Source organism: Bactrocera latifrons, unplaced genomic scaffold (assembly GCF_001853355.1).
Source record: "Bactrocera latifrons isolate USDA-ARS-PBARC rearing strain unplaced genomic scaffold, ASM185335v1 scaffold_107, whole genome shotgun sequence".
Lineage (NCBI taxonomy): Eukaryota > Metazoa > Arthropoda > Insecta > Diptera > Tephritidae > Bactrocera > Bactrocera latifrons.
This window is the reverse complement of record NW_017534486.1, coordinates 272,151-289,645: the sequence shown is the minus strand read 5'-3', so window position 1 is coordinate 289,645 and position 17,495 is coordinate 272,151. Positions and strand designations below refer to the sequence as shown.

Below are 17,495 nucleotides of genomic sequence, written 5' to 3'. Positions count from 1 at the left end.
CGCAAACATAAAAAAATTAAAAGAAGACACGTAGCGAAAAATGCAGCAATTTCTGACGACAAGTCCAAAGCGTTTGAAGTAGACGCATCAAACCGGCTAATTGATCGATTGATTCTATGCGACGAATTCATAAAGAGACGCATGTAAAACGATGGCATCACCTTGCTTTCTACCAGTTTTCCAGTTTGGGCTCATTCTTAGAATGTCATTCTCTGGAAACCCCGTTATAGTTTCGATGTCATGTTCATAATTCAAGAAACTCAAAAAACCATGTCGTGGTTTGGTGCATTATAAATTTGTTCTGAATGGACAGATGGTCAATAAGAACTTCTATTTAGCCGTATTGAGACGTGTGCGGGATTTTACTCGTACGCAATGACAATCTCGTCGAGCCAGGATTGTGACCGAATTTAAAGCTATAAACGCATTGAGTACCATCGATCAACCACTGTATTCACCAGATTTGGCTCCATGTGATTTTTTCCTGTTCTCCAAATTGACATTGGCCGGGGAACCCATTTTCAATCGATCCAAGACATAAAACAAAAATCGCTGAAGAAACTATAGGCCACCCCAAAAAGTGCTTATGAAAAGTGTTTCGAGGACTGGAAAAATTGCTGGCACAAGTGCATTACATCTGGTGGGGATTACTTTGAAGGCGGCAAAATTAATATTGGTGTATATTTTTATAATATTTTTTATTTACAATATTTTTTGTCAAAATGTATATACGAGTACCATATACTTCATTACTATCATAGGGTGTTTGCTAAGTGTTCCTAATCTTTACTAAATACTCCAATAAAAATACAATAGTAGGCCAACAAAACGTGCACTTTAAAAAATGTAGTGTTATTGTTGTGTTTGGTTTTTGTTTTTAACCTTCGAGCGCTAATGTAATCAGTTAGCGTCTTACAACTTTGTTGTCATATATATAATGAGTGCGTGTGTTTTTGTTTTCCTTGTTGTTGCTATAGGACCATGCCATTGCCTGCCGCCGACGTGGCCTTAAGCTGTGGCCAAAGTGCTGGTGGCTGTAATAGCCAGTTGTTTTATTTGTATTGTTGTGTTGAGTGCATGCTAATATTGCTGCAAACAAATGCCTTCATTGTTGTTATTATTGCTATGAGGTTGCAGCATTAACTGTGTTCTGTTGTGGTTGCTTTTAGCGCAGCCACAATATTGCCCTCTGAACGCTGTGCTTTGACAGGCACCGCCGATGGCGACCGGCGCACCAGTTGCAGCTCGATGGCCGCTGTCGGTCCTTCTGCCGTCACTGTTGTGTCACCAATACAACTTAATCGCATTTTCAACACATAATCAGCACTTTCCGCTGCGGTTGCTTGCAACAACGCCGTCGTGTCAATGGAAGCTCTGGAAGAGATGTGAAAATTTTTTATGAAAAAAGCATGTTTATTAAATGTGTTTGGAGGACATTTTTTAATGACTTTACAAATTTGCACTTTTAGAGGTGCTTGTTGTTGTGAAATTAAGTTTAAAATGCTTTTAATAAATTTAAAGTCTTGAAAGCGTGACCTCGCTGCCGCAGAGCTGAAGCGGTTAGAAAATTATGCAAGTTCAGCAGCAATGGCGGGCACTTGTAAGCGTTTTTTTGTAGTTGAACTCTTTCACTTTGACATTTCTCAATGGTCGTTTTGCCTTTTTATAGCAAAGGATTCCGCTGGAGTGGCGTCTTTTGGTCACATTTTATTTCCCTTCTCTTCTCTTGCACTTCAGCCGCTGCTGCGAGCAACACAAAAGCTTGTCAATACGTAAGGGTCTCACGTACACTCACATACGCACACAAGCACACATATTAGATGCACTCATATACTTACTCTTGCGCTTTTATTCTAATCCAACATTCCCTAGTTTGCTCTAGTTGCTTCTCAATATGCCTCGAGTGCACATCCCCACTGCTTCCTCCTATATCTTGCTCGGCTTTGTGCATATCTTTTACATCCTTGTTGTCCTTGGCGTTTGGTTCGTCTACGCAATCCGCATTGTCCTTCTGGTCCACTCCACGCCACGCATCACTGAGCGCATTGTCCTCATTGCAGTGCATCGAATTGTTGTTGTTGGTCTTGATTATGTTGTTGTTATTGTAGTTGTCATTATTGTTGTTGCTGCTGTTGTTTGCACTTTCTTTTCCGCCCGCTTCCAGTATGAGCACCACATCCGCCAGAGGCTGCCGCAATGGCACAGCGACGAGCTCATCACCAGCAAAGCTCAGTATTGGCAAGCGATGCTCCACTTTGACATGCCGCTGTAACTGTGAAGAGGCTGTAAGTAAGTAAGGCAGTGAGTGTAGAAATTCAATACTCAAAATTCAAATGATAAGGAAATTTTTTTCTACGAAAGTATCTTAAATGTGCTGCTTTTAATGACATGGGATTTTAATTTGTTGATGAGAAGCGCTGTCTTGACTAGAAAAGGCCAAGCAGCTGTGCATGTGGAAGCCAATTCCGCAAGATGCAATGAGTCCGAGGTTAATTATTACAAGCAAAGAGGGGGTTATATGCAAAAAACGCGGGTTGACGAGCAGATTCAGTACTCCACTGAACTAAGAAAGCTGTTCAGCTAGCTCACGAAAGCCTTTGAAAGCTCAGCAATATATCCAATTTTTAATCGGATTATTTTTAAAAGGCAGTTCTCCAACAGGTTTGGTCGCAGTCGGGATATTAAAAAAACTAATAAACTTACAGCGACCTTACTTACATTTCGAATAACGAAATTACTGTGACTTCGAGTTTCACGTTTATATTAAACTTAGCCTTCGAACTCTCAGTGAAAAAGATTAAAATTCTCTGAATTAGACTGTCAGTTCGAAGTGCTCAAATGAAACCAAGAACCGGTTACATAGTTTGGTTCGGCTTTTCATTGTCGACACAATTGCACAGAAAAGTCGGTAATTTAAGCAACCATGAATTGGTTTCGAAGTAAGGTTGCTTAAGAGAACCCGAATGAGTCCATACGCCTCTAGGCGCAACAAATGGAGCTGTGCCTATCCGCTTCAAGGAAGACTTTACGGAAGAATTGTGCTTTGCTGACAAAATCCAACTCGTGCAAGCATTGAAGCCGAACGATCAAAACGAGGTAAGCATCGATCCAGATTTTCACAAGAAATTTTCTTTAGCCATTGAGCTCAATTCTGGTTGACTGGGTACGTTAATAAACAAAATTATCGCATTTGGACGGCAGACGGCAGACGGCAGACACACTGTGGACAGAAAGAATCATTGCTTAACACTTTTCAAAAATGAAGAAAGCCATATTTTAGAGTCAGTTGGGAACGAGAGCCATAATTGAAGATATTTTCGTGCCTGAATCGGTGGATGTTAATCTGAACGACCTTTGGTTTCAGCACATCAGTGTTGTATGCCATACAACCAGTGAAGCAATCAATTTGTTGAATGCAACTTTCGATGAGCATATATATATATAGTATGTGAAGTCGCCTATAAGCCTTTCGTTGGACTATTTTCTATGGGGTTATACAAAGAAAGCTCTGCCAACAGGCAAAACTCAACTTCGGACTGAGTAGGCAACTGAGAAGTCGACGTCCAAAAACCAAAAACTATAAGCCACTCATAATTCCCGCCCTGCTATATGGTGCAAAGGCATGGACGATGACAACATCTGCAGAATCGACGTTGCGAGTTTGCGAGAGAAAGGTTCTGCGAAAGATTTATGGTCCTTTGCGCGTTGGCCACGTCGAATATCGCATTCGATGAACGATGAGCTGTGTGAGATATACGACGAGCGAGCGAGACGAAAGACGAAAACACTCCAGCTCTGAAGATATTTGGCGCTGTATCCGCCGGAGGAAGCAGAGGAAGGGGAAGACCTCCACTTCGTTGGAAGGACCAGGTGGAGAAGGACCTGGCTTCACTTGAAATCTCCAATTGGCGCCGCGTAGCGAAAAGAGGAAACGACTGGCGCGCTGTTCTTAGCTGGGCTATAATCGCGTAATCGGTGACTAAGCCATTAAAGAAGAATATATAAAGTCGTTTGTGTGAGTAGATATTGCTGACAACGTTTCTGATGAAATTTTGCCCAATGGTACCATGGCACTTTCGTATAAATTCCAGGGAGAATTTGGGAGGAGAGACAGGTTTAACCAGACTGAAAAATATCTTAGAATTTCACTTTACCACCTTATGTGACAATCGGTTTTGCAACTGGGTGAGATTGGTTTTTCTATCCTCTTAAATCCAATATTAAGGCTTCTGCTATTCTGGTTATATTTATGACATTACTTATTATTTATTAATAACGGTAGACATGTAAAAAGTCTTGAGAAACCTTTAAGAAAACTAAGTAATTTGATAATGTAAGAGTGTTTTGTGTTATTTTCATTCTAAATTTGGCACTTCCAAACATTTCTTCAAATAACACAGGTCTGAGTAAGCATATTATAGCTCGGATCTTAGGATGAATTTTACCCAACTTGAACCTAAATAATCATAGTTCGTTGTTATTATACAAGTGTCTTTAATGATCATCAACATTCTACTCACCGTTGAATTTCTGGTCGCAACCGTCGCAGGGACAACGAAAACCACTAGAAGCCGTTTCACCCAGCTGCTTGCGAATAAGTGTAGGTGCCACACTGGACAAATGCGTCACCGGAGGTGTAACTGCTGGTTGCACCGAAGAACTGAAGGTAGAATTAAGGGCGGCAGCAGAGAGACACGCTTCAGCGCTTGCAGCCGCCATTAAGGGAGGCAGCGCATCCTCCGATGGCGGCGAAGAAAACAGCGATGAAGCCAACGACGATAAAGAACGCAATGACGAAGTTATTGATGATGACTGCCCCAAGCTGTCCACTGGCGATAACAACGCATTTTTGTGCGCCCTAATAGCAGTAATTTCTGTAGCGTCATCAGGCAGCGCACGGCATGCTTCAATTGATGCAGCCAAATCGTTAGCATCCACTGAAGTGGAGAACACACCGGACGAAAGCGATGAGGCAGGTGTTAGAATTGAATGCGCCGAGGCAGTGATGTCACTGCGACTGCCACTGCTGCAGCTGCTACCAATGCTGTTGTTGGAGTTTTTCCTGCTACTTGCCAGCGAGTCTCCGCTGCACTGCCTCCGAATGGCAGATGTGCGGAGCATTGCATCTGTTGCTGCTGCTGGCTGGCGGATTTTATTTAAATATTCAGTGGAAGAAGTCAGCGTGTGGCTGGCGGGACGGCGCCTGTCCACATACAGCAACGTGGACGATGGACAATTGCAGATTTCATGCTGTTTGTTGTTTTTGTAGTCATTAAATATGCTTTGAGACGGCGATTGACTTCGCAGCATGGACGGACAACGTTCCACGGCGATGGCGATGACATTGGCTGGAGGTGCCGCTGTTGACTGCCTGTCAGTACTGCTGGTGGTAGGCGAGAGCTGCTGTCGCTGCCTTTGATTTCGCTGCAGCTGCCACGTACTCAATTGTGAATGCGGTTGAACGTGCTGCTGCTGTGGCGATATTTTTCCATTTATCCATTCTTTAACTGCTTCGAATTCTTCTTTTTCCGCTTCTTCTCCATTGGCTACTGGCTGCTTGTTTTCGCACTCTGATGTGGAGTCATTTGTATTCGGTGTTGCTGTTGGTGGCGGTGTTGCTGTTACAAGCTTTGACACGGCATTTACCTGCACCGACTCGCTTGTTGTTGTTGTAGCATTTAAAATTATTTTCCTTGTTGTCGCACAATTCAATGGCATTGTCATCGCCAACCTCGTCTCGGGCTGCTGTTGCGTGCGCATTAACAATGCGCGAGTTTTCGTTTCGGCTGCTGTGTCTGCCACCGCCTCACATATGCCGGCGGCGCCAGCGCCGCCATTGTTGTCACTCAAAGTCGAGTGGTTTTGTGAATTTTTCATCACCGTTTCCACTTCGCTGCTGGCATTTCGCACAGATCGATGCGAAATGGATGGTGTTGGCGATGGCTGGTGTGGATGCGCGCTGGAGGGTTCCACATGAACGTGCGTCACTGTTGCTGGGGTCGTTGCACCAGCAGACGTCGCCAATCCATTATCAATGCTGTTCATACCAATCACTTTGCCATTCAGTTGTCCACTTGTAGCTGCAACACTTGTTGAGAGATTCTCCGTGGATGTGGCTCTGGCATGCCATAATTTCATTAGAATCTTTTTTCTTTTACTCGCACGCTTCGTCGCACACATTTCCGTTGCCACAGCTGTGTCTGCCAATGGCGCATCCACCTTGGCGGCGGTGTCTGTTTCATTTGTCAAGCTAAAATGTCCCAGCTGCCCACCACCGGCTGCCACATGTTTACCCGCACACGATGCCGCTCCGCTTCCCAGTGTCGCTTTCAGCCAGCTCCGCTTTGCGTAGATACTCGCTGTTCTAACTTCCGTTTGCGCATCGCAGTCATCAATCGTTTGTTTGGCCGCCTCGGCGCGTCTCCAACGTCTAGTCAGCACTTTCTCTGCACATTGTGCGCCCGGTCCGAATAACTTCTGGCGTAATTTGTCTTCATTGCCGCTACACAAATTGTATGCGCTCGTGATAGCTGTGTAGATTTGTTCGGCAATTAAAGCGCGCTGTGGCGTGTAGCGGTCCCGGCAGACGGGACAACGTTCGGCGCGTATGCGACAGTCGAGGCACAGCAAGTGACCGTTCTGACATTGCATTACCGGCGGTGTGATGCTGTCCAAACAGACGGGACACTCGATTATGGTCAATATGGATTGTACGATGGTGGCGAGTCGTTGCAGTGTGCGTGGCATTGGCGCACAGCAAATACTCTGTGTGTTAGTGGTGGTGTTGTTGTTGGAGTGGTCATCAGGAGTGTGAGCGCGCGTTGTAAAATATAAAAAATTGCAATTATTTATATTGTAAGTAGAGGAAGTTCGAATGAATGATTGAAAGTCTATGTAGTGATTGAATGCTGAGTGGAATTGCGTTGTTTTCGACTGGTCATTAATTATCGGACAAAATTTGTTGATTGCTTTAGATAATGTGCTTTTTAAATTTTATTTTAAAATAAGTAAAAATATTTGGTTTTTTTCTCAAGATTATATCTAATGTGATGAGGTTGTTCTTAAAATCTGAAATGTAGACGAGGAATAGAGGAATCGTTGGTGGTTTGGTTGAAAAGGTTTGCTCCTTAGCAAACACTCGTAATAATATATTACAGACAGTGAAAAGAAAGTTTTCAACAATACATATTTCCTAACAGACCCCCCTTCTTTTCGTTGTAAATCCTTTATTTTGAAGCTATTGAAAACTTTGGTTCTCCACATAAGCTCAAGGTTCTCATGAATTGTAAAACCGGAGCCTTTCTGTTCAATTGTATTTCTGGTAGATGTCTACTATTGTAATGTTTATGTGTTAGGTTCACTAACTAAACTAAACCTTTGGGTTCTCCTATTTTGATATAAAAAAAAAAGAGAAAAAAAGTAATATTTTTGGTTCGTATATAACAGTTACCCAACAGATCGTGGACTTAGTACCAATAGTTGCCGCTACTTTTTGTGCTACTTAAAATACTTCTGTCGCCTACATGACAATTTTTCTCTAATGCAGTATTCATCAATACTATTATTTTTTTTTTACTCCACAATATGTAGTTCTGGTAAGTCTATGCTATATTTAAACACATTTTCTTATTTCTATGGTATGGTGTCATCCAGAAAAAACTCCCATATTTAAATTTTCTTCCGATAGAGTATCTGACAAACTCTTTGAGAGTTAAAATATTTACTTGAAATGTTTTTGTGGGATCACTGTGTCGTAGATGCTACTCGTGAGGGTATTTGCGCTACTCACATACCCACGATAGGTATATGTATGGGAAGAAATCACTGGAGATGAAGTGCAGTGGGCGCTTCTACGGAATGGGTCGCAGTTAGAAGGGAAGTTTGGAGGTGATTTTTTTTGTTAGGGGTCCTACGTTAATCTTAGCTTATTCTCTGCCTGACCTCTGTAGTGCTTGAGGCAGAAGTGGCTGCTATTAAGGTAGCGGTAGATGTATTGCTACAAAATACAGCCACTTTCAGGGAGGTTAGCATTAACTCCGAAAGCTGAGCGCAAATACTACGCGCTGGGCACGCAAACTGTGCGCTTAAAACAAGTAAAAGAGTCCCTCATCTCACTAGAAATGGCATCAAGGTATAGTGTAATTGTTGGCAGCTGCAAAGCTGACGAGCTTGCCGCGTTTTTATTGGAAGGGAACCAAGTTGGAACTCCATCTTTAATCTCAACTTCTAGCTCTGACCCAATGAACCTCACGTGTGCTTAACAGACGCTAGTGAATGACCTGCTTCTGTGCAACTACATGACTCTTTAATACTAGACTAGAACGCAGTAGACTCTTCGAGCTATTTACTTACTTAAACAAAAATCATCTTGCCACAATCTGAGCAATTCTTGCTGGACATTGTCCAATAGCCATTCCTTTGGAAAGACCAAAAATCTTGATCGAACATTTAAGGATTTTCCCCTCCATTTCGCATCCTTTACAAGACTTAGGTTGAAGCATTTCAGCCTCACCATTGGTGAACCAGGAGACGTAACAGAAACTGACACTACTCGCCTCAACAAATTTTTGCCCGGGCTCAAAGCGCTTTGTCAATCTGTGAGGGTGTTATGATTCATTATATAGGAGTTTTAGATTACATATTGAATCTGTTGTGAACTAACCTAGCCTTTAAAAAATTCAGATGTAGATGGAATGATTCCGTATGTGATTGATATAAAAACTTAGCGGACTGAATTCTTTTGGATATAAACTAATCGCAGAACAAATTCTGCAGTGAAATCGCTTGACTGGAAGTGAGAACGTAAATAATATTTTAATAAATATGTTTTGTTTAGTTTTTCGAAATTATATCTAAGAGAAGAAGAAGCATACAGAGTGCATATATTGTCTATAACTAAAGTGCTTTTTTTTAGATATTATTATCCTCACTTTAATTCTGCCAAAATGGAGGATAATCCTGAAGATTTAATACTGTCTTCCGCTCTTATAAACCAAATTTACTGCTCTTTATGAATCCCTACTTTCATTCAACAAAATTGTGAAAATTATTTATTAAAATTCCAGTCGACATTCTATTTAAACCTTCTGCACCATTCTCAATAATTTCTCGATTTCTTGATTTTTCTATTTCTTTTTGCACATATCGACCACGATTTGGTTTACAGCGAGACTAATCACTTTTCAACTGCAGAATGAGAGCGCTTGCAAGGTAGACTAAGCAGCTTTCGCTTTCACTTTGCTATTATTTCCACCCAAACTATGCCATAATTTACTTAAATCAAATCACACATGCAGGCACACACACACATATATTATACATATATATCTAAAGGCTAAAATGTGAAAATGTTTGTGAGGATGACATGTGAATGCAAAATTTACCTCCGGGTCACATTTGAAATCACTACCACAGTTCCAGAGCAGCAACGTGACATGCCCTGATTTGGCTTGAACCAATTTTGCAATATCCGTTATGCGCAATCCCAACACGTCTTCGCCATTAACCTAAAAATGAAATTTTAAAAATTGTATTTTCCGCATTTCGCAAACGAACAAAACGAGCAACGCGCCCGAACACCCGCACACACAAACACTCATATGTACATACACGTGGGTATTAGAGTTCACATATGCAAGTGGAAATAGAACGGCATAAATCACACAAACACACACACACGCAAATCCAGTAATAGAACTAAATGTGAAGCAAAGCGGCAAAGATGCAAGTTATATACTATTATATATATATACACATGTGTGTCAGTTATCATATGCTAGTGCATATGTATTTGTGATGAGCCAGAGTAAATTTGTGGTTATATTTACCTGCAAGTTGGTCGTGTTATTTCTGCACGTTGTTGTTGTTGTTGTCATTGCGTCCAAATTGCTGCAGGTTGTTGCAGCATTCACCAAATCAATGACAACACTACAACAACACAATACAACAAAACCGCAAAGCTTGCAGAAGGGTAGCTGGGACTATATTAGTATAGCATAGCATTAGGTTAGCACAATTTTGATTTACTCAGTAAGCCGGAGTAGTTTCTCAGTGCTAAATAAGATTTATTTATTGTTGAAAAATACACAACGTTTTTTTTTTTTTTTAATATTTTGAAAAAGCATTGTGGTTGCAGTTTACACCATGTTTCAATTGCAAACGAAACCGATGATGGATAACGAAAAATCTCGTTAATGCAAACTAAATATACTTTCGAGCATGAGAAGTTTGAATTCGGTATTTACTAAAGATGAATAAGCTTGCAATGAAGAAATACCTTATTCGATGAGCATAATTCCCTCGTTGAAGACTGCATATTGTGAAACCCGAGTATTCAATTTTCAGATATCGTAATTCAAAAAAAAAAAAAAAAAAAAAAATTTAATTCGCGCCTATTTTTGTACAATATCCAACTAAACTAGATACTCAATGCATACAACATAGTTTTTATAGACTCATAGACCTCAAGATATTCATAACCGTAATCAAATATCGGTAATAAGTAATTTTTTGCGAAGAGCCTCATTTTCCTAGATGGATTTATGATTATTATTATCGCTGGCAGTGAATGAGCAGTATGCGATCTCACATCGGAAGGATTCTTGTTTCGTTTTAAACTGCCAAGAAGAAGTACATGGAAGAGCCAAGATCGCTCAAATTTACCACATTTATGAGATAAAAATAAAAATAGTCCAGAATTGGAAATAATGTCATCTGTATTTCTTGGTGACTGAAGGCTTTCCCTTCATCCATAATAATTAATTTCCAGAAGTTTTTGAAAAAAAAACAAGTAAAAAATTTAACTCCGGCTACACTGTAGCAATGACACCCCTTAAGCGTACATTTTTTTAGCTTGAAAACTTAGAAAAAGATATTTACCTTGCACTTGATCAATCAGTTTATATGACAGCCAAATGCTATATTAGTACGATATCAATTCCCACAAATGAGTAGGTTTTTGGCGCGAAAAATTCAGATTGATATCTCAAAAACTAAGGCATTGAAAGTGTACATAGAGACGAACTTGGCTATGTATATAGACTCAGCTGTGGCCCTGCCGATTATTTAGATGAATAATATATATGTAGGTTGCCTTTTATATTTCCGGAATCGAGAACAAGAATAAATTTTAATTATCAAAAATCGATTTATTGTTTTGAAAAATATTCTCCATTAAGATCTATACACTTTTCCATGCGCTTGAACCAATTATCGTAGCACTTATGCCACTCTGATTGAGGTATCTCCAAAATATTTCTGTTGAACGCATCAATCACCTCTTCATGTGTCGAAAAACGTTGACCTCTTTGTTTTTTTTTTCGAACGGCAATAAAAAAAGTTATTCTGTACAATGCGGTCAGGATTGTACGGAGGATGACTCATAAAATCACCGTTTTGAGTGCTCAAAAATGCATTTTCAGTCAATGTGTTGATGGTTGGTTTTCTGATTTCTTAAAGTACAACTGGCAAACAAATCTTTGTATAACACACATAATTTACTGTTTTGCATTATACCGATGTTATGTTTGCCAAACGTCCAGTTTTTCCAAAAATACAGGCAAACAATTGCTAGAAGTGCGTGAAAAATCTTTTGTTAGATTCGGCTTATCTTGAAATATTTATACAGTCGAGTGGTGTTTATTTTCGGACTTATATGTACCAATCATCCATTTAACACCCCTCACGATGTAATAGACGTGTTGTGAAGCACCGCTCTCGTATTTTGTTAACATTTCACTAGACCAATTGACACGAGCCGTTTTTTAACGATTAAAGAAATTTATTTACAGTCAAATATTCATGCAATATTAAATGTATGCTAGTCCCATTAATGCCCATATAGTAGCAATCTCACGCTAGGTCACACTACAATCTGGCAATATCAGTTTGCGCACAGCATCAATAGTTTACGGAACAACAAGAGACTTTGAAAAACTTTCCCGAAACTCGTCTAGCAGTGATCCACGACCTCGATTGAATTCACTATACTATCGATGGACACTAGTATTTTATATAGTTTCATCATCAAAATGTAATTAAGTTCATCCCTGAACTTTTGATGAGCTAATCCGCGAATATGTTTGCGATTTGATTCCATTTTCTGGTTTATGTTACTATAAATAACACAAATATCGTTTGAGTGTCAAAACATTCTGAGTATGTATACCATTAAAAATGTCAAACTTTACGATAAAGTTGTGGGTTTAAAGATTGCGACGATAGGGTTGTCAAATGCCGAAATATAAAAGCAACCCACATATGATATGCGACATTACCTTCTGGGTGTTACAAGCAGGGTTAGTTTAGGTTAAATAAATTAATTATAGGCAATAAAAATTTCTGATTTTGTTCTAATTTGGCTCTTTCATATTTTTTGTTTCTTCCCTAATGATAATTGAATATGCTCTCTTTATAGTGTATCGCAACAAAAACGTACTATTAACCATTATGAGGCGTAAAAAAAGTTAAAAATTGTTTAAGATCAGAAGTGACCAAACGATTTAACTCCGGAGCCACATGGTAAGAACATCAATAAAAAGTGCAACATTGTGGTTCTCAGAATGATAAAAAAGACCATCGTAGAACTCTATTGCAACGGAGCTAACAGCAAAGTAATGCCTGCAAAAATTAACTGGGCTAAACATGTCAGCCGGTAGTAAATTAATGACGATTATTCTATTCCTTTCGAGTGAGCCATCGTGATCGAAATGCCGTCAGCCAATTCGCTTAGAGATTTTTTTCAAATAAAATGCTGTGAAAAGACTTTTGACTTTAAGGTTGAACTGATTGAAATTTATATTTTGCGGTTTCTTTTTAAGAGCTTATGTTTAAATAAAGAGTATGAATGGCAAATTAAAAAAAAAAAAAAAAAAAAAAAATTAATAACAGGAAGTTTTGAAACTTTTAAATAAAAAATAAATTGAACACTTAGAAATTGCTCAGAATGATCTGTGTTCCACTTACGCAATTTTATAGTAAACCAATCGACCCGCTCTAATATATATATATATATATATATACATATATATACAACGTATGAATGCACAGCTAGCTCTTTATGTGATTCTACGCACACAGGCATATCAGCTATATATCCTGTGTAGCATTTTGACAGTCGCTTTGACACGTTCGTTCGGATGTATCGATCGGAACGCTTAATGATTTGTTCAGTGTCAAAACCGCAAAATGGAAAATCGATGGCTTAAATTGACGACATTTCGCTTTGAAAGTCAAAACAATGACACCGAATTGTTGCTATTACTTTTGTAACATAGCTCCAATTATATTTATGTATACACTTATATTTATCTGCTGATTGTCATGTCATACCTGGGTCAGAGTGCAATTATTTCTAAGCGATAATTGTACCGGTACACCTTCATACCATTTGCGTGTTATCGTTTTATCCATTTGTTTATTTACCGTGAAGTGTCAAAAATGTAAAAAAAGTGAAAAAAGCTTGGCTTTCCAACTTTTCGCTACTAAAAAATTGAAACTCAACTGCCTTATCGACTGCACGGGCTAAGCCCACTTTAAGCTTACTTGAGAGGTACTCACATACATACACTCGTTTGAAAGCTTTTCCATCGAGCTAAATGTTTAACAATTTGGAAACCAGTTTGTTAATTTACACAGCTTCCGCAGCCACTGGTTATTGTTGTTATACTTTGCTGTTGTTCCTAATGTTTTTATTCGTTGGCTAATTGCTTAGACGCATTTTTTGGTTGTATGCTACGTTTGTATACATATGTATGTATGCAGTGTATAATTAAGTAAGTAACTGGTTCTAGTTTTCTCCCTGAACCTGACCTTGTCTACGATTAAGTGCCCATTCAACTTCTATGCTGCGTAGTGTGCGTATTCGAAGCGTGTTGGTGCAAGAGCGGCTGAAAGGTGGCAAGAGGGTTTCATTACATGCCTGAGCAAGCGTTTCGCTAAATGTTGAAAATGCGGAAAATACATGCGTAACACATTTCAAATTGAAAAAAAAAAATATATATATATATATATGGAGTGACCTTTGTTAATAAATTGTTTTATATAAAATGTTCAGCTGAGAATGTTCTACCCACTTATAATTTAGTCGTGATTTTATGAAGAGTAACTATGTGTAGTTATGTGAGTACGGAGTTTTGTTAATGGAATCGTTATATAAATATTTATTTTTAACGGAAGTGATTATAGGTTTTGTAATGAAGATCAAATTTTTTTAGTTTTTAGCCTGGCCGAACGATTGATTCTACATTTTGCTGTCAGCAACTGATAAGAATGAAGCAAGCAATCAAAAAAACAAAAAAAAAAAAAATGGCCAGAACTGATCAACAGAAAAAGCTTCGTCTTTCATCAGAACACCGCTAGACCACACACATCTTTAATGACTCGGCAAAAACTGGGAGAGTTTGATTGGGAAGTTTTGATTCAAACACCATATAGACCTTACCTTGTAACATCGAACTCCCAGAACTCCCTAAATGGAAAAAAGTTCGCTTCAAGAGAAACCTGAGAAAATTAATTGTTGCAGTTTTTCGCCGAGAAACCAGAAAAGTTTTACACAGATGGAATAGCAGTGGTCAACCCAAATGGTACATATTTGGTACTTAAAAATTTATTATAAATATAAAATGAATGAGTTGAAGTTTCATTAGAAATACAAAAATATTTTTTCGCTACTATATATGTTTTAGGCCTGATTTCAGAGAAGTTCTGCAAAACTCATTGAACGACAATTTATGAAGCTTGTAACAGCCAGCAGATAACGTCGGAGATTCTGTGGAATATATGTGTAAATGATCAGCGCGTTGAGCTAAGTCGATTTAGACAAGTCCGTCTATATATATGTGATAACTTATCTCCCAGTTTTTAAAATATCGATCGGAAATTTTACACGCGTACTTTTCTCTATAAAAAACTGCTTCTTTATAACGCCACCCTACGCGGTATCGAAGCGCCATATAGCTGCATTTAAAGTGAGCGATCAAAAGTATGTGAAATCTTTTTATTCAACACGAATCTTAAGGAAAATTGACATATTGCTAAGTTAACGGTACATTTACTGAAAAAATGGTTCAGTATAGCATATCTCTTCCATACAAACTGGATGATAAAAATTAAGTTCATTTGAGGATGCAATGAAAAATTTTTAAGTGACAATGTTGGTTTATTCTTAAAATTTCCATTTAATGATTTTCGAAAAAGAGCCTTTTCCAATAATTGTATCTCATATAAAAATTAAATGTTTTATTGTTACAAATATACACGACTAACAAAGAAATTCTGAAACTCAGGTATTCCGTCGCCATTTCCGGTGGCCCCTCGGATGTGCACACGTTGGACGGGTAACTCCTTACACGATCATCTAAAGTGAAAAATACGCGTTTTATTTAAAACCTTAATTTAGAACTTGGACTTTTTTGGTTTTCAAATATATGTAAATAAATATATATTCTTTGTCCAGGTTTTTAAGAAGTGTATCTGAAAGGCCTGAAGATCGGTTCAAAAACACAGTTTCGAGAAAAACGCGTTTAAAAGCGGCGCACTTAGCCTAGCTAGTCTCGAGCGCATAAGTTCTCAAGGTTGTATCTCCGAAACTATTACCCGGATCAACTAGGACAATATCCTAGAGATGTTTTAAAATTTTATAACATAATAAAAAACTTCGATGTTTTGAAACCCGTAAACCCATGTAACCGGTTAAAAAATATTACGGCAATTTGATCAAGTACATTACTTGAGTTTGGAGTATTATTAAGCTGTCTAAAAAGATCGCTGCTAAACATTTTTGTGCCATTATAACACTAAGTTTTTGCAGATATTAAAATTATCTTCGTTGCATCATAAAACATATCTGTTTTAGAAACAACGATACCTTAAACTTACTTCAACAAAATAGTGAGCTAATGACATAATGTCATTAAAACCTTGTTGAGTACTTTGTAAGCGCCGCTAAACAAGCTTTTGTTAAAGTAACAATATCAGCTTGGAAAAGTTGATGAATGAGACAAGTTGATTGCAACAACTAATATGGTCATGTGAGATATGGAGTATGACATTTACACAGGTGTTTTGGAATTTAGTTCCTAAAATAGTTAGTTAATAGGCTTTCCATATATAAAGTAGATTAACTCATTACCGAGTTCTTGCTTCAAAGTCAGTTTCCCGACAAGTGTTTGCGTTTTGCTCAACCTCGTTAAATTCTCTTCTCTACAATAGGGGAAATATAGAAAAAAAAAAAAAATCGGCCCGCTCTAGCGAAATATATACTTGTCTGTATTCTACATTTTACTGCAATATTTGCATATATATGTTAAGTAAACCCTTTAAGAATTTCCAAAACAAAACGCGTTGGTATAAGTACTGAATATGTATATGCATATATGATTGTGTCTGTAAATGTTTCACATATTTATATAAGAGGGCGTATTTCAGCAAAACAACTGTACATATTTATTTAAGATTGTCGACAGTATTTTTATCTTGTGTGAAATATTATTCGTGCAATTTCAAAGCAATTTGATAATTAATTCAGTATAACACGTAATACACACACATATATGTATGGGTGTAATCGCTGTTACTACACAAATATAATTTAATTATATATTTTCAATATAGGCACTGCACAGGCAAATGACGAAGCAAAATATCAAACAATTTTTTATAGGAAAAAAAGGTATTATAATAGATCATGACATGATTTATCTGGCCTAATGTACTGAACGTATTTTTAGTATTGCTTTTATGAATTATTCTCTTCTTAACTAATTGGTCTCGCAACCATGAATAATGATTCTAGAAAATACAATACAGACATTTCAAAAATCATTTCTTTGCAAAAAAAGCATTCTTTGGCAAGTGCTTAGTAATGCCTTAGGTTTAGTGTGTTCAAGCGATACCTATTTAAGAAGAAGTACTAATATATGTATGTATTAAAAAGATCTACTCTGAAATGCGAGTCCAATACGAATTGGAGCTTCTAAATCTGTTAAAATTATGATGATTAACTTTAATATGTTATAGTTTGTTATATTCTTAATTAGATTGTAATATATTACTCTACATATACTCGTGGCCACACAAACCTTACCACTCAACATTTTCAAGTATTGTGCATATTTGACTACGTTTTATAGCAGTACTTTTTGCGGTATAGTAATTTTTTATTAAAAAATAAATTAATGATTACTTAAAAATATTAAAAATTAAAACCAAAACATATTCAGCTATAGATAAATCAATTGAAAGATAGTGAGCTCGAAATATAAGAGACTGACATGCAATGAAAACATTATATTTCTTATTTTTTAATTTAATTTCATATCCACAATATTTGAGATTAATATTTGATTTTATTTTATTTTTATTTTTTTTTAATTGAAATACGAAGTTTAGTAAGTGTCTCTTTTTAAAAACAGTAAAATCGACCGCTTTTGTATAAACAAAAAAAAGCTAATTTGTGTTTTACTCATTAAACGTAATAAATTAAAAACTATAATTAT

At 37.7% G+C, this 17,495-nt stretch overlaps 1 protein-coding gene across 2 annotated transcripts in view; it reads right to left on the bottom strand.

The window, feature by feature from the left end:
* Window positions 1–745: 745 nt before the first annotated feature.
* LOC108970441 (serine-rich adhesin for platelets-like) overlaps window positions 746–17,495 on the bottom strand; it is a 23,534-nt gene continuing 6,784 nt past the window's right edge. Inside the window, exons 1-5 of one of the 2 annotated variants that reach the window (XM_018935833.1) lie at window positions 10,879–10,950; window positions 9,384–9,506; window positions 4,521–6,765; window positions 1,839–2,283; window positions 746–1,374 (exon numbers count right to left, since the gene is read on the bottom strand). In XM_018935833.1, coding sequence (XP_018791378.1) covers window positions 1,140–1,374; window positions 1,839–2,283; window positions 4,521–6,747 — 2,907 coding nt within the window. In that variant the 5' untranslated portion in view covers window positions 6,748–6,765; window positions 9,384–9,506; window positions 10,879–10,950 and the 3' untranslated portion in view covers window positions 746–1,139. Of the gene's footprint in view, window positions 1,375–1,838; window positions 2,284–4,520; window positions 6,766–9,383; window positions 9,507–10,878; window positions 10,951–17,495 lie in introns of those variants that run through there. The other variant, XM_018935822.1, reaches the window with a different exon arrangement.